This window comes from Patella vulgata, chromosome 7 (assembly GCF_932274485.2).
Source record: "Patella vulgata chromosome 7, xgPatVulg1.2, whole genome shotgun sequence".
NCBI classification, from domain to species: domain Eukaryota; kingdom Metazoa; phylum Mollusca; class Gastropoda; family Patellidae; genus Patella; species Patella vulgata.
Genome location: NC_065885.2, coordinates 59,051,551 through 59,073,873, shown reverse-complemented (window position 1 = coordinate 59,073,873; position 22,323 = coordinate 59,051,551). Strand labels below are relative to the sequence as shown.

Genomic DNA, 22,323 nt, shown 5'->3' with positions numbered 1-22,323 from the left:
GCGCAAGCGAATTACTGAAATAAAATTAAACCATGTGTTAGTCTCGAAATACATCATTTTGTGTCGAGTGGACGTTAAACCCCATCTCTCTCTCTCTCTCTCTCTCTCTCTCTCTTTCTCTCTGTCTGGCTTGCCTTTTTGGCTTATTTTTGAAAAATGTGGACGTTCGTGTAAGATGCATTATGTGGCCACAATAAAGACTGCGTGTGGTTTTTTTTTATAAGTTATCAACAACCTAATTTTACCAATTTCCATTGCTTTATAATTGCCTATCATGCTTGACGTGTTTTACTAAGTTACGTTTTAAAGCCCAAATGAGTTAAATATTGCTTAAAATCTACTTTGATGTGTAATGAGATACTTGAAGTTAACTATCATTAGAGACTGACATATAATTAGACTAAAATAAAGTAACTCGATGGCATGTCGATTTGTTATGATTATTTAATAGACTACTTATCTTTGGTTATAATAAACATGTATTCATTAAACGGGCGGTATTTCTTCATTATCAACACGATTACACGAGAGAGAGAGAGAGAGAGAGAGAGAGAGAGGGGGTAACATCAACTCGACACAAACTAGGTCATTTCGGGACTAACATATGATTCAATTATTACTTCAATAATTTGCTTACACGTAGGGGCCTTTAGCAATTGGCAGAAGCCCCCGAGTTTGGACAGGCGACCCTATACTCCTTGTCACGTACAACCGGGGATTCGAAACCATGACAGAGAGAGAGAGAGAGAGAGAGAGAGTCTAATTCACTAGAGTTTAACAGTAGAAAAAACTGAAGACCAATTGAACATACATTGTACATAGGATTAAGCAATCCCATACCTTGTAACGTATAAGATTCGTAAATCGATCCCCCTCCCCACGTGACTCGGTGTCCGGCCTTCAGGATGTTAACCCCACTCGGCCGCACAGCACCCACCGCCCTAACTCCCCGTTACTATATACACCAGGCATAAGGGTAGTAACTACTTTTGTCACTTTATATTTTGTTTAATGTATTCCATGGGACTTCTTCTAGTTGAAGTTAAACTTCTGCTTCCACGTTAGTCATATCGCAGACAAGGCACGACACTAGCGCGTTACACCACTTGGGCGTTACACCCTTTTCATTCCAAAGGCCAAGCCACGACAATGGTTGTACAGGTCTTACTGTAAGTATGGTAACTATGTCTTCTTATAATCAAGGTAAACGCCATGCCGCCACGCTACCGAGATTAGCCATAATATTTGCCATCGTTTCTTAATTGAAATAACACAACATAAGACTGGTGATTTACGTACAGAGATAACAAACAGTCAATTATCAAGATATTTCTTCACGTAATGTACTTAATTACATATCGCACATATCTTATTAAGGGCAACCTTTCTACACATGATGTACTTAATTACTTACAAATCACACATAGTTCATTAAAGATAAACTGATGCGATCTTTCTATTCATTAAGGGGAGGGGCCACGGAGTGAATAAGACGCTGGCTCGCTATCCTGGAGGTCGTGTGTTCGATCCCGGCATTGGCCGAGAAACTTCATCTGGATTTTCCGACGTGGTTTCCCCTTGTCAGTGGTGCAGGAATGAGGACCTGACAAGGACAGCTGCCTAGGCGATCGGATTGGAGGAAAACCAGAGGTCGCTGATACATGGCGTGCACGTAAAAGATCCCTTGGCAGTTGGACTTCCATATAAGAGTAGGCTGTAGCGCAGCCACAATTTCCCTCACTGTATGGCGTATCCCGTCTTCATTAGCCCAGTCGGGGCAGAACGTTAAACCCCATTTCATTTCATTAAGGGGAACCGAGGTGGCTCGGGGTCCGGGGTTAGATCCCGATGTTGGTCTAGAAAGTTCCCCGGGATTTTCCAGTGTGGTTTCCCCATGTCCTTGGGGCTGGCGAGGACAAGGACAGCGTCTAGTCATTCGGATGGGAAGAAAAATCGAGGTCCCGTGTACACATTGGCGTGCGAGTAAAGAACCATTGGCAGTTGGAATTACTTCTCTGCACAACAGGGCTAATGAAGACGGATATACGCTAGGCAGATTGGGGGGTTGGATCGCCGAATGGTTAACACTGTATCATAAGGTCTGTCATCGAGTCAACTGCCGTGGTTTTGATTCCCCGGTTGTACGTGACAAGGAGTAGGGTCGCCTGTCCACCCTCGTGGGTTTTCCCCGGGTCCACCGGTTGTTAAAATAGGGTTGAACCATGTGTTAGTCCCGAAATGACCTAGTTTGTGTCGAGTCGAGTGGACGTTAAACCCACCCTCTCTCTCTCTCATCGACATCGGTATTTCTTGTCCTACTCTTCTTTGAATTCCAAAAGGTTCTTTTACGTGCACGCCAATGTGTGCATGGGGTCTCGGTTTTCCTTCCCATCCATATGACTACACGCTTTCCATTGCAAGACTAGGAAATATCTAGGAAATTTTTATGGACAACACAACACCTAGTGGCAGGGCACAACCATGTCTTCATACCCTTCTTCGAATTATAAACACCGTTTTCACCGTCTCTTCATCTGGGAAAACCCACAGTTGATGCGTACGGTGTACGTTATTTTCTAATCTGAACACGATATACACCATAACTCAAGACCGGTGATTACAACATTATTTATTGGTTTATGAACGTCAAAATATCTGATATTTATCTTTATGTTATCATTACTAAGGTTATCAGTATTACTAATATACCGGGAATTATTACTTATAGTATATAAATAGACATCCTGCCAGCATTACTTATATTTTATACTCGATCGCTTATAGAGTCAGGGTGGGGCTGGCAAGGACAAGGGCAGGGTCTAGTCATTCGGATGGGAAGAAAAACCGAGGTCCCATGTACACATTGTATCATAAGGTCTGTCATCAAGTCAACTGGTGTAGTTTCGATTCCCCGGTTGTACGTGTAGGGTCGTGGGTTTTCTCCGGGTCCTCCTCCAACTGCTAAAGACCCCTACGCGCAAGCGAGTTATTGAAATGAAATTGAACGATATGTTCGTCCCGAAATGATATAGTTTGTGTCGAGTGGACGTTAAACCCCATTTCTTTCTCTCACTCGAGAGTCTCCACTTGGAATACAACTAACTCGTTTCCGTTCTGGTACAGGACTGAGGGCCTGACAAGGACAGTTGTCTAGTCGTTCGGATGGGATGAAAAACCGAGGTCCCGTGTATACATTGGTGTGCACGTAAAAGATCCCTTGGCAGTTGAAATTCGATATAAGAATAGGCCATAGTGCTGCTGCCCGGGCAAAATTTCCCCCATAGCACAATGTATGGCGTGTGGCCTTCTTTATTAGCCCAGTCGGGGCAGAACAGTAGGACGTTAAACTCCATTTCATTTCATTTACAACTAATTCAGGAGTCTATCTGCAGGCGGGTTGGAGAGGGCAGACATCTCCACGCACCGTTAAACAAAACAAGGGTTAGAATTCTAGGTTTTGGGCAGTAGACAAAATTAAACCCAATCTAGAATTTCCGATAGCAGAATTTCCCGTATGGAAATGACCTCTCCAACAGTCCTTATCCTCTCCCAAAATCGAATTGAGCCCCCACCCCTATCCTCTCCCAAACCGGTGTGAAAATAGACAACACCCAACGAATATTTGTTGTCTAGTTAACTGTGTATGATTGTCGCGATATACCATTGCACAATGCATTCCCCATTCTCCCAAAGTACAATGAAGATCATTTTCTTCCAAACTGATTAAAATACAGATCTATATTTCGTTTCGTTTTTTTATACTTTCAGTGGCCTCTACTACATACAGACCGGTTGTACGAGCGACTTTTGACCCTATGACATCCAACATTTGATTAACCAACCAGCGTTGATGTTTCTAGTAGGATACCCACAGTTCCATGCATCGCACGTCAAGAACTCACAGCAACAGACCGTTTCATTGTCTAATCCCTCATATCAACCAGAACGCGGGTTATATAACAACTCTTCCAGATCCTAGTATAGTAAAGAAATATAAAACGAAATTTGGAACTATAAAAAACGAAACGAAATAGGATCCGTGTTTTAATCAGATCGATTTTCCCCTCAACCAATATAAAGATGTATGACGTATACTGTATGACAAAGGGCTAAACTCACTCATAGCACACTGTATGGCGTATGCCCGTCTTCATTAGCCCAGTTCGGAGCAGGACAGTAGGACGTTAAACCCCATTTCAAATTTATTTCATTTCACATTGTATGGCGTATGCCAGTCATCATTAGCCTGGTTGGCGCGGAATAGTAAGACGTTAAACCCGATGTCACATATCTCTCTAGATTTAACTTAGAAACATTGTTTTTATTTGGCAAACATGGAAGTTTTATCATCAAGACAACTGTCTGTGACAAGAAACAACAACTGTGATGATTGTTTTTGTTAAAAGATATGCAATCCTCATTATACATTTCTTATCTGAAGACGTGAAAAGATTTGTTACTACTTCTTATTTAAAGATACATTATGTAAGATCTAAATGAAGAGCTGGACTAAAATTAACTTTCGCCCTTCATTCGTGACGCCGTAGGAATATTTGGTGAAATGTGTCCTAATGATGACAAATGTTTGTTGGTTAGAGAACCATATTTTTGACAGTGGGTTAGTAGTCCAGGAACCCGGTTGGTTTCAACCTAGCTGAAAAAAACCATGCTAGACTGGCTCGTTTATTAACCACGTAAAAAGTTGTTGCAAAATGTTAAGCAGATCAAAATGTATTGGGATGGGGCTCATGCTCTATAGTTAGAGTACAATATTAAGTATCGCTTCACTTTAAATATAAAACCATAATAATTGGGTTGTGTCCAGCAACATGGCGAAGGAGTTATAGAGTTTATTTAGATGGTCTAGACATACCATTATTCAGCTTTTAAACTTAAATTACCGTCATAAATATAAAAGTGTCTGGTTTCTAAGTTACAAAAGACAGAAGGATACTAAATTAGTCCGGGTCCTCCGGTTCCTCCCATCTCTCTCTCTCTCTCTCTCTTTCTCTCTCTCGCAGTGGGTTGGATGGCCTAATGGTTAGCACGTGCGTGTTGTATCATGAGGCCTGTCATTGAGTCAACTGGCGGGGTTTCGAATCCACGGTTGTACGTGACAACCTCGTAGGTTTTCTCCGGGTCCTCCCACTGCTAAAGACCCGTACGCGCAAGCGAATTATTGAAATGAAATTAAACCATATGTTAGTCCCGAAATGACCTAGTTTGTGTCGAGTGGACGTTAAACCCAATCTATTTCTCTCTCTCTCCCTCTCTCTCTTCTCGCTCTCGCAAGCGTTGATTTAACTGGGCCTCGATACGGCATGTCCAACATCACTGCATCTGTATGCAGACTGTTTGTGGCTAAATGTTTTGCTCAATAATAAACAGGATGACCTGTGTAATTCCAGTTAAGATACTAAAATAAAGACTAGAGAATCCTAGTCGAGACGTTACTTTGTAATAAACAGTTCCAGTATTACATAGAATGGTGACCTGTATTAGAGAATAACACTATTTGTTATACTTTGTATTTATTTTAATTGCGAAGAGCGCCGCGGAGCAGCTGTTAGCTTGAGCACTCAGCGCTATACAAATTGATTATTATTATTAGTAGTAGTACCTGGAGTCAGCAACTCCTTTGGATGAAATATATGAAATATACGTTGGGCACTACCCTGCAAAATGCACTGCCATTACCTAATTCTAGGTTCCCGCTGTCACGATTCGCGCTACGATTGAAATCGTGGTTTTAATCGTGGAGTAATCGTGGTGATCCTATCAAGTCTTATCATATATTGAGGTCAGTTGTAGCAATCGTATTGATCGTATCGAAACGTATCCGAACGTAGCTGCACGTACCAGATTGTGGACTCAATAGGGAAAATCCTATCGTAACGCATCGGACGACAGTGTGAACCTAGCATAAGGAAACGGATAAATTATCTCAATGGCTTTTAGTAATTGAACTGGAATATACAGGTCACAATTCTATGGAATACAATTACTGCTTGTATTCCATAGAATTGTGACCTGTACATAATGCCCCCGACAGACCGGGGTGGCGTCCTTACTGCGCTGCTACGGCGACGCAAAATGGTTTTAAAGCACTTCAAGATCACCATAAGCGTGGTGGAAACGCCACGGTGTTTGCTTTGAGCATGTTGAAAACAAACGCTACGGTTCTGCGATCTGAACTAGAAAGCTATGAGAACACGACTTTTTTCAAGTCTGTAATTATTTGGGACATTTTCTCGCGTTGTGTTCACGTTTGCCGGCGTCCATGTGCATTGACGGGGGCATAAGGAAACGGAATCGAACAGGCCTCCCAATTAATCTCGCGTCTCCCACCTTATGCTAGATTAAGCCCATTATTTGGCTCATCTGACGTTAAGCCTTAAGCAACGAACGAAAAGTTGTGACGTCACTCAGTATTAAACTGTAATGGTGACCTGTTTATTCAGTTAAGTTACTAATATAAATACTAAACAGTGAAATGAAATGGGGTTTAACGTCCTACTATTCTGCTCCGACTGGACTAATGAAGACGAAAAATACTAAAGCATCCAAGTCGAGACATCGCTCAGTATTAAACAGTATTTGTATTTCATAGTATTGTGTCTTGTGTAATAATCTTTCACTTGGTTTTGTGTTATTATGGGGAATCTGTGGCAAATATTTGATCAAACTTGGCAACTTTTATATTTATCCTTGGTTTAGTGGTTGTGCTACTAAAAAAATCTCATGTTTTCTGTGAAAATAAAAGTGCTTGAAATTGAAAGTGGATACGTTTATAAAGATTTTCAGAAATGTTGTAACGTGTGGTTACAAAAAGTGAACATAAAAAGTATTATATTATCTTTTCATATGATCTATGCTAGTGCACGGGTTTAACGTCCTACTGTATATAAATGATATGGGTTTTAACGCCCTGCTGTATATAGATGATATATGGTTAAACGCCCTGCTGTATATAAATGATATGGATTTTTAACGTCCTGCTGTATATAAATGATATGGGTTTTTAACGCCCTGCTGTATATAGATGATATATGGTTAAACGCCCTGCTGTATATAAATGATATGGGGTTTTAACGTCCTGCTGTATATAAATGATATGGGTTTTAACGCCCTGCTGTATATAGATGATATATGGTTAAACGCCCTGCTGTATATAAATGATATGGGGTTTTAACGTCCTGCTGTATATAAATGATATGGGGTTTTACGTCCTGCTGTATATAAATGGTATTTGGTTTAACGCCCTGTTGTATATAAATGATATGGGGTTTTACGTCCTGCTGTATATAAATGGTATATGGTTTAACGCCCTGTTGTATATAAATGAAATGGGGTTTAACGTCCTACTGTATATAAATGAAATGAAATTGGGTTTAACGTCCTACTTGTATAGCACCAATGGGCTTGTGAAAGTGGGCATGGCCATACAGTTGCTATGAGGAAATTTTATCCCGAACAGTGGCGCTATAATTTCATTTCGAGATCCAAGTGTCCGTGGGTCTTAAACATGCTGCCAATAGTAAACTCTGAACCTATTGTAACGTTTGACTCGAACAACTAGACGTGTGTCGTTGTCAGGCCTTCTGCCGGGCATCACCGGAAACCAGGCTGGTGAATATCAAGGAATGAAACCCGCGACCCCGTGTTATTGATCCAGAGCATTACTCTGACTTCAGTAGTGTTATCAGATGATTTTGACAGGTTGGGATCTTTGTGGTTATAAAGATTTAGATTAAATTGTGTTGGTCAAGAAAGGGCGTAGCATTTTGTTTTTGACATTTTAGTCCAGCCACGAATTAGGGAAATTTCCTACAAAAATGACGTAACAAACTATACATTGCCTTGACCAGGCGTGGACAAAAATCCAAACACTGAATCCCGCTTCATTATTTGTTTTTGTGTTTATCAGAGTGTTCAAAAATATAAAATATTACAGACCAAGTCAATGTCGACGGGATCATCGGGCTCGATGACAGCTAGGGGGGCAGAACGCGATATACCCGAAAAAAAATTTCGGGTTTACAGAGAGCGCCGGTCTTCCTTGAGAGGCGAAGAGAGCGGAGCTAACCTTGCCCTCCCCCCTCAGGTGGATGACTCGAATTCCAATCAATCGTTTACAGTCCACGAAGACGGGACCGTTGGGAGAAAATTTTGAAAATTTAACTGCCACAAACGCGTTTTCCTGCTATTCCACAGCAACTTCAATTTGGTCCAATATAGCCTACCTGGCTGGCCGGAATTCCAAACAACCAATCAATCGTCGCCGCTGGGTTCGGGCGTATACCCTCCCGAAGAAAATTTTGAAGATTTAACCACCGCAAATGCGTTTTCTGCTATTTTAGCACGTGTAAACTCCAAACGTATCCAATGGTTTTGTAACCGAAATCCCACTCTGAATTCCAACCATCCAATCAGACTTTTGCAGCTGCATTCACAAATAATAATCGATGCCCGAAAAATGTCGCACAAAGTAGAGTGACTCCAGGCAACATTTTTTAATCCATAGTCAACTCTGTACAAATTCGTGGCATTCAATTAAAAGAAAAGTAAAATTAGTGTTATATTAAAGCTCGATAACAGTGAGGGAAGCAAAACTAGAAATGCCCGAAAAAATTTCGGATTTACAGACAGCGGCGCCGGTTTTCTTCGAGAGGCGAAGAAGCGGAACTGACAGCCGCAAACGCGTTTTCCTGCTATTCCAGCCCGTAAAATTAATGTTTTATTAGATTTCGGGCACTTTATTTTGCCAGGTAGATGAAATAAATTTTTGTTTTCACTTTACCCGTCTGCCCGAAAAGTCAGCTTGTCCGAAAGTTAGGGGGGCAGCTGCCCCCCCCCCTGACCCCCCTGGCTCGTACGCCTATGCCTGAAGCAAAGACTGCTATAGATTACTTCACAATTCCCGAACTAACAGCTACGTTATCTACAGGCACGTGAACAGTAGCGTCCAATCAGAGGTTGTGACATCGCGATCTCCTCGAAAACTTTGACATTGAACGAACCTTGAACTTTGCAACTCGATTATCACAGGTGACATTTACGCTTGAAAGCGCGAGACTTGGTATTCGCGACGACCGAGGAATCTGATAGGCTCACAAACTAGGCTTGTACCAAATCGAAATTAGTGCCGAAATATGCCGAGTATTACGTGAAGGCCTTGATAAGATGGATTTAGTTAAAGCGAGATCAAGCATTATACTGTAGATGCCACCACGTGTGTTCCACGTGTGGTATCAAAGGGTGGGGTATATGTTTGTAATTATATAAACGTTACACCTAATGATATGACATATTCATCATGAAGCATCACCACGTGTATCTCACCACGTGTTAATATCATATACATATATCACCAATTACAATATGGCCGACATCTGTTATTATTAATGATAATATTCATTCATACCGATACCATATTATATTGTACTACTTCCGTTACCATTCGGATCCAATTACAGCAATCCATTGTACTCCACAGTTAAAGATATATTCCTAGAAACATATCAAGGTCAACTTCTTCACCTATAAATCTTACTTTTATTTTAAGGTGTAGAAATTTCAAAAGACTTTGAAAAATTAAAAAATCTTGATTGACACATTTAACCGTTAAAGTTGCATTATGTAAGATTTAGATAAAGAGCTGGCAGTTCTAGTTGTCACATATAGATAATGAAAAGGGAATACATTGAAAATGTCAGTCAAATTATTTCATTCCGAGCGACGTTAGAGCTGTTTGGAGAATAGCGGAGTCTCGATTATCACTGTTACTGTTGTTACGATAGTAAACCAAATCTCGATTATAGCCTACAATTTTTTATTACATCATTAACCGCGAATTGTTTTTAAATCCGTGGAAATTCAAGAGAATCCAATGGCATAGACATTGGCAAGTTAATAAATGTCTATGATTTACATGTATTTTACATTTAAGGCCTAGGGATATCTCGAATAATGCATCTTTAATTATATATGATGATATCGATTGTCCAAGAAGTTACTGTAGCAACGATGTTATTAATTTATGACCTTCAGCCACACCTAATTGTCAAGGGTTATTGTTGGTGTATCTTAGTGTATACCTGGATCGGCATTCGTTTCCATCCCATACGAATGACTAAAGAGCTCTTCCATTGACAACCGAGCGGGTGCAACACTTTGAAACGAGTGGGGACAAATGCTGAAGAGGATTCTAGTCTAGAGTGCGAACATCTGGAATCATCTTCCAAGACGCATCGGAGAAAATGGAACATTCAGTTTTTTTTAAGACAACTCATCTTTTTAACAAATATCTGTGCTAGAACACTAGGGTCGTTTTGGACATAATGTAGCGCCTTAGAATCCAAATAAAATGGGGTTTAATATCCTACAGTTCTGATCCATTCGGGATAATGAAGACGGTTAAATTTGGTGGTTTTCAAGACGACAAGACCTACAACTGTCAATAAAACATATTTCAGGCGATAACCAAAGTATTTTTAGTAACAAAGAGGAAAAATTGTTTGAATTTGGTATTTTTCAAGAAGAAAAGAAACACCAAGTCTAACAACTCTTTGCAAACTTTCTGTGACCTCACATACAACTGGCGATAAAATAAATTCCTCGCGATGACTAACATATTCAAAGGGTAAAATCACACCTACAGCTGACAATAAAATAGATTTCAGGCGACAACTAAGTTATTTTAAAGGTAAAAAAATAAATATATAAAAAAATTTAATAAATTTTCTGTAACCTCCCTTACAACAACTCTTTGCAGATTTTCTGAACAAATGACTATAACATAGATCCCATACGATGACTAAGAAGGGGGTTGTTTTGTTTGACATTCAGATGGTAACGATTGGATATTTTTAAAATTATTTTAGACGCAGAAAGTCAACAATCTCCTTCCAGACAGGAAGTGTATAAAGTTATTGCACATTTTAAGTTTAGCCCGAAGTCAACGCGGACCTTAATGTCAAACAAAATAATAATAAAGAAACCTGGTAAACTGAACGGCCATTTTGGTTTAAGACAGAAACGTGCTATGTTATGGAAAAGAAATCTAAGAACAGTCGATTCAAAATCGATGCAATGCAATGAAATAGATTTTTGATATCTAATCAAAACAAGTTCGACTATGCCTACAACACAGCCCTTGATTATCATGATATTCGCCAAGCCGTGGTCATGAATGACTGATTCTGGTCTTGAACAGTTGATTCCAGTCTTGAACGGCTGATTCCGGTCATGAACGGTTGATTCCAGTCCTGAACGGTTGATTTCGGTGAATAGAATGCTGTTAGCATCACGGAATAATAAATTGGTTAAATACATATGAATCTCTTCAGGTTGAGGAACACATGATTTAACAATGTTCCGCCCCATAAACAAGTCTTAGACAGGGGGGGGGGGGCACTCTTCGTATATCGTATTTTAATTTATGTTATTTTTTTTTCAATTTTAATTACATGTGATATGGCTACAAGTTACACTGGATGCAAACAGGGTGTAAACTCATGTTGGCGCCGTCAAAGTGAAAATCCACATTTCCGTATAGCCTCCTAACCTGTATACTCCATATATGTATAGTCAAAAGTAATAGGGTATTGTGTTATTCTAGAATCTAAAACTACTTAACACGTGTGATAAAACTGCCAATTATAGAGTCAAAAGGTTTAACATCATCAGAAAGGTGAAACAATTAAACACCTTTAATGTTTATACGGAGCTTTACGTTCAAATGAACCAAAGAGATAATACGAGATAGTGGGAGATAAGACGAGATAACACGTTACCTCGGTATGATAATGAGGTTGGTTAATTTCCGCGGGTAAACATGGCGAATAAATAAAGAGGGATGTTTGTCATAGATTAAATATCTATTTTATTCGCTGGTTGCTTTGTTAGACAATATCAAATTGCTATCATAAATAAACATAGATAGTTTGTATAACTGTTAAAGTAGCAGTGTGCCTCTTGTATGTTAGAGAGCCGTGGTGGCGCAGTCGGTAGTGTGATGGGTCACAGAAATGAAATGGGGTTTAATGTCCTACTGTTCTGCTCCGATTGGGCTAATGAAGACGGGAATACGCCATACAGTTTGCAATGATGGTAATTTTGCCCGGGCAGCGGCACTATGGCCTACCCTTATATCCAATACCAACTGCCAATGGGTCTTTTTCGCGCAGCACAATGTGTACACGAGACCTCGTTTTTTCGTCCCATCCGAATGACTAGACAGCTGTCCTTGTCAGGCCCCCCCCTTCATGCACCACTGACAAGGGGAAACCATGTCGGAAAATCCCGATAAACTTTCTCGGCCAATGCAGGGGTCGAACACGCGACCTCCTGGCTAGCGAACCAGCGTCTTACCACCTAGTCACCGTGATTCTCCTCTGGCTCACTGACCAGAAGGCCCTAGTGTTGGTCGTGAAAGTAACTCAGAATTTTTCCAGCTTTGTTTTTGCTTGTCGGTGTTGCAGATAAATAGGACAAAAACATTGGGATCTCGTGTACATGTTTGCGTGCACATAAATTATCCGTTGCCAGTTGGAATTGCCCTCATATCATGCCACACTACATGTCGGTTGGTGATAGATTTTGACTTAGAGAGGCCCCAGTAAAAGCCCCTTGTTAAAAGTTACCCCAAACGGTCTCACAAACCACGACCTTGAGTTGTCACAAAACAATTGAAACAATAAAAAATATGACATTTAATAATTTAATAGGATGGCATTTAAAATGAAATATAAAAATTTCCACACAAATTTAAAAAAAAAAAATCTGAAATTTTGAAGCTTGCATATGTAACCTGTTTAGCGTAAGCCTAAATCCGTCCTTGAACATGGCAGAGAAAGCAAATGGGGGCCTACTAAGCTCATATGTCACTATTGGTTCAGTTTATTTACCATGTATTAAATTCTCCCGGATCTAGGTGAAATATTTCACCAGCCTGGTGTAATAAAAATATAGATTATAGCCAAATGTTTGACACAATCGTCTAGACATACTTCTAGTTTCTAATTCTAAACTACCATCGCGTACAACCAATACATCGGCACTTATTAAAACGTTAACTCAGCGTTTAAAAGTTATTTTAAAGTGAATTCACGACAGGGAGCAAAAACGTACCTCAAAATTTAAAAGTAGGTTACTATAATTATTGATTGATAGGACTGTTTTATATATCGAAACCCGAATGTGTGGTTTCGATCCTCTCTCTCTCTCTCTCTCTCTCCCTCATCAAAGTACACAAAAAACCTGTATGGGTTGGGAGAGAGAGAGAGAGAGAGAGAGAGAGGGGTAGGGTTTAACGTTCACTCGACACAAACTATGTCATTTCTGGACTAACATATCGTTCAATTTCATTTCAATAATTCGATTGCGCGTTGGGGTCTTTAGCAGTGGGAGAAAACCGGAGGACCCGGAAAACCCCACGAGGTTGGAGGGGCGACCCTACTCATTGTCACGTACATCAGGAGAATCGAAACCACGACATTTGACTCAATGACAGACCTAATGATACAACGCGCACGCGTTAACCGTTCGAGGGAGGGAGAGAGAGAGAGAGAAAGAGAGAGAGAGGGGTCCACTCGTAATGAATACGTGACGTTGCCTGTAATATATATAAGGATTATTTTTGTAAATGAATGAATTGGATGAAATCTAAACATGTGATAAATAAATTATACACAAGAAAACAAACATGAAGTGTTTTATAGGAATATTCTAACATACATGTGTGTATCTAAATAATATAATTTACGATAAAATAGCGCACATTCTTACAACATCTAACTGGTAAACATATTAAATACAATCATAGCAATAATCAGACGCCATTTATTCTTTCTGGTGGTTGTTAAAACAGAGAACGCTCTATTTGTTTTTTTTGTATTCGATATAATTCGACAAAAAAGAGCAAAGATACGAAATACTTCGTTTAAAAATGAGTTGTAGCCTACTTTTTTTCACCTTTTATACAGCTTATAGAAAATTCGTAATAACGGTAGTAATAGTTTGGCTTCTTCAAGCCTGGATTTTCCAGTGTCGCATCTACTTCATTTGGCTCCCCAAGCCCTTCGTCTAGGTTCACAGAGGAGCGGAAACCAGGTTGACAAATCAGAGGTCCCTGTATACCACTAGATTAGTTGACCGACGTTTTAAGTCTTAAATCGACTTAGTGTTGTAGTCGAAAACACATATTCTGCTTTCATTCAATGAAATTGAAAAGGTTTAATTAGACTTTTCGTGTAGAACAGATGTGAACCGGAGACCGCATTGCAAGACGGTACTAATTGTTGGATATGGCGGCCATTTAGAGCAGAGATCTATTCTCGAAGTAGAGTTGATAGTTCTCTGTCTGAAGAATGCACCACTGGCAGCTCGGTAATCGAAATAGATAGAAATGGGGTTTAACGTCCACTGAACGAAAACTAGGTCATTTGCGGACTAACTCGAAAATACAAGATAAAGCCTTTTGAGATGCTACCCGGGCAAAAAAGCACACTGCATGGCATATGACAGTTTTCATCATCCCGGTTGGTGCCGTGTAGTGCGTATGAAATTTTGGTTTATTTTCTACTTTTATTTTCATATCATGTAACCGCACGTTGCAACTTTTCTGATATCAGGAGCCACGGTGGCTAGGTGGTTAAGACACTGGCTCGCAAGCCTGGAGGTCGGGTGTTCGATCCCTGCATTGGCTGAGAAAGTTCATCTGGATTTTCCGACGTGGTTTCCCCTTGTCAGTGTGCAGAAGAGAGGGCCTGACAAGGACAGTTGTCTAGTCCTTCGGATGAGACAAAAACCGAGGACCCGTGTATACATTGGAATGCACGTAAAAGATCCCTTGGCAGTTGGAATTCGATATAAGAGTAGGCGATAGTGCCGCTGCCCGGGCAAAATTTCCCTCATCGCACACTGTATGGCGTATGCCCGTCTTCATTAGCCCAGTATAGGAGCAGAACAGTAGGACGTTAAACCCATTTCATTTCATTTTTTTCTGATATCTTTTAAAGCATAATCCTATAATCTTTATTATCCCGGATGGTGTAGAAAACTAGGACGTTAAACCCCATTTCATTTGTTTTGCTCCGTTCTAACCTTTTGCCCTTTTCACCGTTTCTAGTGTTAGACCCCATACGACGCTCGTTACAAGTAGGCAAATTAAGTGGCCGAATAATGAGCGTTTTATTTGTTAAGTGTTTGTTGGCTGCGATTTCAAGATCCACCTCCGCTGTAATAATTTATACCTTCTGTTAGAAATATCACAACATGGCGAAAAAACAAAATTCATTACGAAAGAAACGTTGATGAATGACTTAAAAATATGTTTTCGTACACATATACTGTAAATATATTCACCAAGAAAGAGTATTAAAAAGCGGATTCAAAAAACCGAAATTCTTATAGGTTATTTTTCAACCTTCGTTTGTCCGCTGTATTAATATAATGACGATAGGTGTCAGGTCGGTGCATTTCCCTCGAAGCCACGTGGCGCATGGAATGTGATCTCGTTGAAATGTATCCATTTGCTAAAAAGAGAAAATGGCGTCTTTGATCTGTTAGAAGTTAATAGACCCGTGGTTTAAGCTATAATTAATACATCATGTTCTAATATTTTGAGATAGCCCCACGATAACAATACGCGGTGAAAGCGAAAAAAGCTAAAGAAAATCATTTAGGGACATTTAGTAACTAGATATATAGAACAATAAACTATAAGACTTACTTATTTAAAAACAATTACTAGTTTATTTTCGCGACGTATCGAGGAAAATTATCATAATACACTTTTTTAAAATTGAAACGGGATGTTACCGAAAGACGAACTCCATAATCCCGTCTAGAAAATATCCCAAAGTGAAGAATACGCCGCAAATATTATATTCCTGAAGCAATGGCCCGAGAAATCCCTCTCTGGCCATTGCTGGATTGGCTTCTGATACTTGAGCTTTTGGAGTGTGTCTATTCTTCCCGTTCAATCAAATCTATCCCAAGTACAGCAACATGACAGCCCTTCGTTTAATCTGGGCCTTCCCTAAAACTGTGGACATTGATTTAAGGTATTAAAGATAGGTTGCCAGGCAACGAAACATACGCCCACAGCAGCTAACTCGTCCGGGCAGTCAACAAGAGTTGTCACATATTTTTACTTTTTTCGGTAATGAAACATTTATAATACATTAAAATATGATTAAGAGTAACAACTCATTAAATAATTATCAGAAAACCAATAGAATTTGTTTGGTTTTTATAAAGTTTTGCCCCATGCTAACGTTTAGTATAGGAAACTTTTAACATCATGGATTTAGCTGTTCAAGTCATAAAAATTCATTGAAAATCAATATACTTGTTTGGCTCAAGACCTTACACTCTGTGTATGAATCTGAAGTCAATCGGATGATAACTTTAGCTTCTAGAGGGTCACAAGGTTTGTAAAAGTGATCAAGGGCCATAACTTTGGCAGTAATTATCGGAAATCGTTGTTAATCAATATGATTCTTCGTCTCATGACCTCAAACACTCTGTACCAATTTAAAGTCAATCGGATATTAACTTTAGCCTCTAGAGCATTTACAAGATTTTTTGACGTGTTCAAGGGCCATAACTCTGGCAGTAATTACCAAAAATCTCTGAAAATGAAATAAACTTCTTCGTCTCATGTCCTTAAACACTGTGTATGAATTTAAAGTCAATCGGATATTAACTAGAGCGTCCACAAGATTTTTTGTGGACTAGAGCGTCCACAAGATTTTTTGAAGCGATCAAGGGCCATAACTCTGGCAGTAATTATCGGAAATCGCTGAAAATCAATAGGCCTTAAACACTGTGTATAAATTTAAAGTCAATCGGATATTAACTTTAGCCTCTAGAGCGTCCACAAGCAATTGTGGACGCCGGACCGACGGACCGACGGACGGACGGAGGCGACGACAATATACGACTACATTTCAATGTGGGCGTATAAAAACAGTGAAAGTATTGCTCGTCTCTAAACAGTATTGTTTACATTGTATCTGTTTTGGTAGCCTCGTTTGTCACGAAATTAGTTTTTCTGCAATATTTTGCTATGCACTTGTTAACTGGGCGTGTGTCATGACGTAACATTATGTAAACATATTTGGTCCAATTTGGAGCTCTGTTTAAAGCGTAATGATATTGTTACGCAGTTAGCTATTGGTTATTGACTATTGACCATTGATAATTTGGAACAGAAATTTACTTCCATTACAGTAGTGTTAAGTGGGATTAACTCTAATCAAACGAAAAACTGAGAGGTGTGTGCGCAAATATAGACCTTCAGACTACTCAAAATAAAAATTAGTGTTACCAAAATGTATGTTGGTCTCAAATTATTAGAACTGACCAGAAGTAACCTCGGGGAAATGACCACAAGAAAATACTGGTCGAACAGCTTTAGTCCTATTTCTAAATATCAACCAGGTCAGAACATATCTCAGACATATTTTTGTATTCGAACCATTTATTTTTATAAGGACAGAGAGCATGTTTGATAGCGTCTATGAAGACATGGCATCAATATACACGCGGTTAAATATGTAACACATGATTTGTTTATAAGGCTACATGTGACAAGTATTACTTGCACGTGTAACCAGCAGTGAACTTACACATAGAATAATTAAAGCCATGGATCTTACCCCCAGCTACTCGAATACAAAAACAGTCTAGAGAACAAATGTGTCTTAAAGGGCTTGCCCCTGGCTACCCAAATATAAAAACAGTCGAGAGAACAACAGTGTCTTAAAGGGTCTTACCCTTGGTTACCCGAGTACAAAAACAGCTAAGAGAACAGCTTCGTCTTAAAGGGTCTTACCCCTGGTTACCCAAGTACAAAAACAGCTGAGAGAACAACTGCGTTTTAAAGGGTCTTGTTCCCACTGGATTCCTAAATATAGTTGTTCGGATGGGACCAAACAAATCCTACGCACACCCGTGTACTCGATGGCGTGCACGTAAAATAATCATTGGCTATTCGAATTCGATGAGGGGTCCAGGCAATATTTCACTCATTACATGTACATATCACAATATATATGGCGAAAACTCGTCTTCAATACATGGTGTATGCTCGTCTTCAATATATGGTGTATACTCGTCTTCAATATATGGTGTATACTCGTCTTCAATATATGGTGTATACTTGCCTTCAATATATGGTGTATGCTCGTCTTCAATATATGGTGTATGCTCGTCTTCAATATATGGTGTATACTCATCTTCAATATATGGTGTATGCTCGTCTTCAATATATGGTGTATGCTCGTCTTCATTAGCCCAATTGATACAGAAATGTAAGCCATTAAACACATTTCTATAGTGTAATTCACCAGCATCTATGAAATGAAATGTGGTTGAACACCCTACTGTTCTGCTCTGACTGGGCTAATGAAGACAGACTACACCATACGTTATGAGGGAAATTTTTGCCCGGACAGCGGCGCTACGGCCTACTCTTATATCCAATTTCAACTGCCAAGGGCTCATTTACGGACACGCTATTGTGTACTCAGGACCTCGACTTTTCGTCCCATACGAATGACTATACGTTGTCTCTTGCCAGGCCCTCTGTCTTGCACGGAACCACGCCGGAAAATCCTGATGAACTCCTCGCGCAAAACAAGGAACCGACACGGAACCTCCTGGTTAGCGAGCCAACGTCTTACTCACTGAGCCACCACGGCTCCGCTACTATCTATGATCTAGCCTATGCTAAACAACTTACATTTGGTTCATATTAAAGCTTTAAATACACAACCTAACCCCAATCATCAGTGGTCAATTGACCTTTACGGTTCTATGATTAAAGAGAGTTTCTCTCCGCGCACCTGTTAATGTATTTAACTTGACATTTACTTATAGACGTCGTGTTGGGTTTGATCAAAACCACCATAAAACAGATACAAATGACTTTAATCAAAGCATTAGACGTGACCTACACACGATAAATAAACTGCACTTTGAATTTGGAAGTTAAACATTTTTAGATGTATACTAATAGATTTATTTGTGTAAATAGATAGCTGGGAATTATTTGTTTTAAGGTTTCTTAAGATCATAAGGTCTGTTTTTGTATCAAGTGGAGTGGTCTCAATTCCATACTTGTACGTGACCCCGTGGGTTTTCTCTGGGGTACTTCGGTCCCGCCGCCCGATAAAGACACCTACGCGAAAGTGAATTACTAAAAAATAACTTTGTACCACCATATGTTAGTCCCGACATTATCTAGCGGGTGTTGAGTGGACGTAAAGCCCCATTTCTCACTCTCTCTCTCTCTTTCTGTCGTTCTTTCTCTCCATCAGAAAATTACAAATCTGGTTAAACTTTTCCGAATCTTTAATTAATAACGAACAATATTCCTGTGCTACATTAATAAATTAATAAATCGTTTCAATGCCATTTAGTAATTGAACTGTAAATACACAGGGTACAAATCTGTGGAATATAATTATTAAAACAAAAGGACTTTTGTCTTCAACACCCCACACCCATGTTTGATAAAGACTAAAATGAAAGGGGGTTTAACGTCCTACTGTTCTGCTCCGACTGGGCTATAATGAAGACAGGCATACGCCTTATAGTGTGCTTTGAGGGAAATTTTGCCCGGACAGTGGAGCTTACTCTTATATCGAATTCCAACTGCCAAGGAATATGTTATACTGAAATACAATCATATTAATTAAATTAGTTATTCTTACCCCATCGGACAACCATCGCTCTTCACTGGCACCATTCTGATTATCTTCCACAATATTCCTAGAGACGACTATAATAGGTATTGTTAATATACAAAACAATATATTACTGTACAAATACATCGTAATCTGTCTACTGCACATCTTCTCAAAAACAACAATTCTTTAAAACATCAATTCTCTTAAACACTAATTCTTTAAAACAGCAATTCTCTTAAACACTAATTCTTTAAAACATCAAATATCTTAAACACTAAATCCATAAACATCTATTCTTTTTAAACACCACTTGTCTGAAAAACTTATTCTTTCAAATACTAAGTATTTAAAACATCAATTCTCTTAATCACTAATTCCTTAAAACATCAATTCTCCTAAACAACAATTCTTTAAAACATCAATTCTCTTAAACAACAAATCCTTAAAACATCAATTCTCTTAAACACCAATTATCTGAAACACTTATTCTTTAAAACACCAATTCTCTAAAACTGTAATTCGTTTAAACACCAAACACTTATTCTTTAAAACATCAATTCTGTAAAGCACTAATTCTGTAAAACACTAATTCTGTAAAACAATAATTCTCTAAAACACTAATTCTCTAAAACACTGATTCTTGAAAACACTAATTGTAAACACTAATAATCTAATTAAAACACTAATAAAATTCCTACACCCGGACCCCTTTTATCCATACAGTTGAAAGACTCTCAAATGTTTGAACCCAGGAAACTTTCTATCGTTGAAATACCATCAAAGTTCTAAGTTTAAACACTATTTTGATAACCTATTTGACTAAAAAAGATCTCGCGCTCACAAGACAATCTGACTGAAACACTGTGCAAGAGAGGAATCCAAGAAACCCGTTTAATAATCCGAATAAAGCACTGTCATTATTCCAAGAATATTTAGTTGATCTTTCTGAATCTCCAACTTCTTAACCCGGGCAAATCCCCAATTCTTGAATCACAGCAAGTCATCCATTATCTTAACCCAAGAACCCATCAAAGTCTCATTCCAACAGCTTTTCACTCAATTTAGCTGAAACTCTACAGGAAAGTTATCAAAATGAATTCTTGAATCACAACATAAGACCACCCAAAAAGTCACCAAAATATCTTTCGGAAGATCGCCTGAATGCGACGTTGGTGATATTCGTTATAATTCTAAAAGAGACCCGAGTTAATCCTATATCCTCTTGTCGTTTGCTATAAATCTCGGCGTTTTCGTATTTTAACGTATCTTCCTCCCGCTGATTACATTACTGTCATATCGGCGCATTAAAGTCTATTTGCTAAGTTTATATTGGCTCGCGCTGCACTTATCGGTAATCTTATTAAACTCTGAAAAAACTTTTGTGTTTCCAATTTTAACTTTTCGCGAAACTGATCGTTACTAGCTTTAATTGACGTGGTTTATTTTTACAACCATCAAAAAGTATTTAAAAAAACCTCCCAACGTTTCTTTGGAGTCGACAAATCATGTTTTCTCGTTAGAAATGAGCGTAAGCAGGTAATCCATCTTTCAAAATGTTTAACTATCCTTAGCAGACACTCTTATTTTTCAATCTCGCGCTCACGTGGCGCGTGAAGCAGCGGTTAACCACAATATAAGTTCATGTAGTAATGACTGAGCGTACATATACATATATATATATAGAGAGAGTATGGTTGAGCACCTTACTGCCACTCTGTCATTGTGTGTGTGTGTGTGTGTGAGAGATAGAGAGAAAGAGAGAGAGATGGGTTTAACGTCCACTCAACACAAACTAGGTCAATTCGGGACTAACATATGGTTAAATTTTATTCTATTAATTCGCTTGCGCGTAGGGGTCTTTAGCAGTGGGGGGAAACCGGAAGATCCGGAGAAAACCCACGAAGTTGGACAGGCGATCCTACTCATTGTCACGTAGAAGCGGGGAGTCGAAAACACGCCACTTGAATGAATGACAGACCGTATGATAAAACGCGCACGCGTTAACCATTAGGCCACCCAGCCCTTTATCATTGTAGGCTCAACCCCTCATTTAACAAATGTTTGGCGTAATATTGTCCGATTGGTGCCATTGAAGATTTCATTCATTCATTTTATTAAAAAAAAATTAAATGTAATGGGGTTTAACGTCGTACTATTCTTGTTATTTCGGATAAACGGCATGCCGTGTGCCATGAGGGAAATTTTGCGCGGCCTACTCCTATTTCGATACGACTAGACGCTGTTACTTGCCAGACCCTCCGTCTTGTACCACTGGGAAACCACGCCAGAAAAATACCGAGGAACACTCACGGCCAAAACCGGATGCTAACCCAGGATCCCCAGATTAGTAAGCAAGAGCCATACTTACGGCGCCATCGTAGCTCCTTTGCATACCCATTCTCTGTCAGGTCAATGACGGTGTTAACCGTTACTTTGTCCCCAAAATCTCGGTCGGTCGGTCGGATTTTTTTAGTGGGGTTTGTAAGGTACGTTTAGATTGAAATGAAATGAAATAAAATTGGGTTTAACGTCCTACTGTTCTGCCCCGACCGGGATAATGAAGACAGGCATACACCAGGCAGTGTGCTATGAAATGAAATGTGGTTTAATGTCCTACTGTTCT

The 22,323-nt window shown here is 39.3% G+C and overlaps 1 protein-coding gene across 1 annotated transcript in view; it reads right to left on the bottom strand.

Annotated features, from left to right (window-relative positions):
- LOC126827590 (uncharacterized) overlaps window positions 1–21,347 on the bottom strand; it is a 28,659-nt gene extending 7,312 nt beyond the window's left edge. Inside the window, exon 1 of the mRNA XM_050557076.2 lies at window positions 19,725–21,347. Within this exon, the coding sequence (XP_050413033.1) occupies window positions 19,725–19,865 (141 nt within the window). The 5' untranslated portion in view covers window positions 19,866–21,347. The remainder of the gene's footprint in view (window positions 1–19,724) is intronic.
- Between the last annotated feature and the right edge of the window lie 976 nt (window positions 21,348–22,323).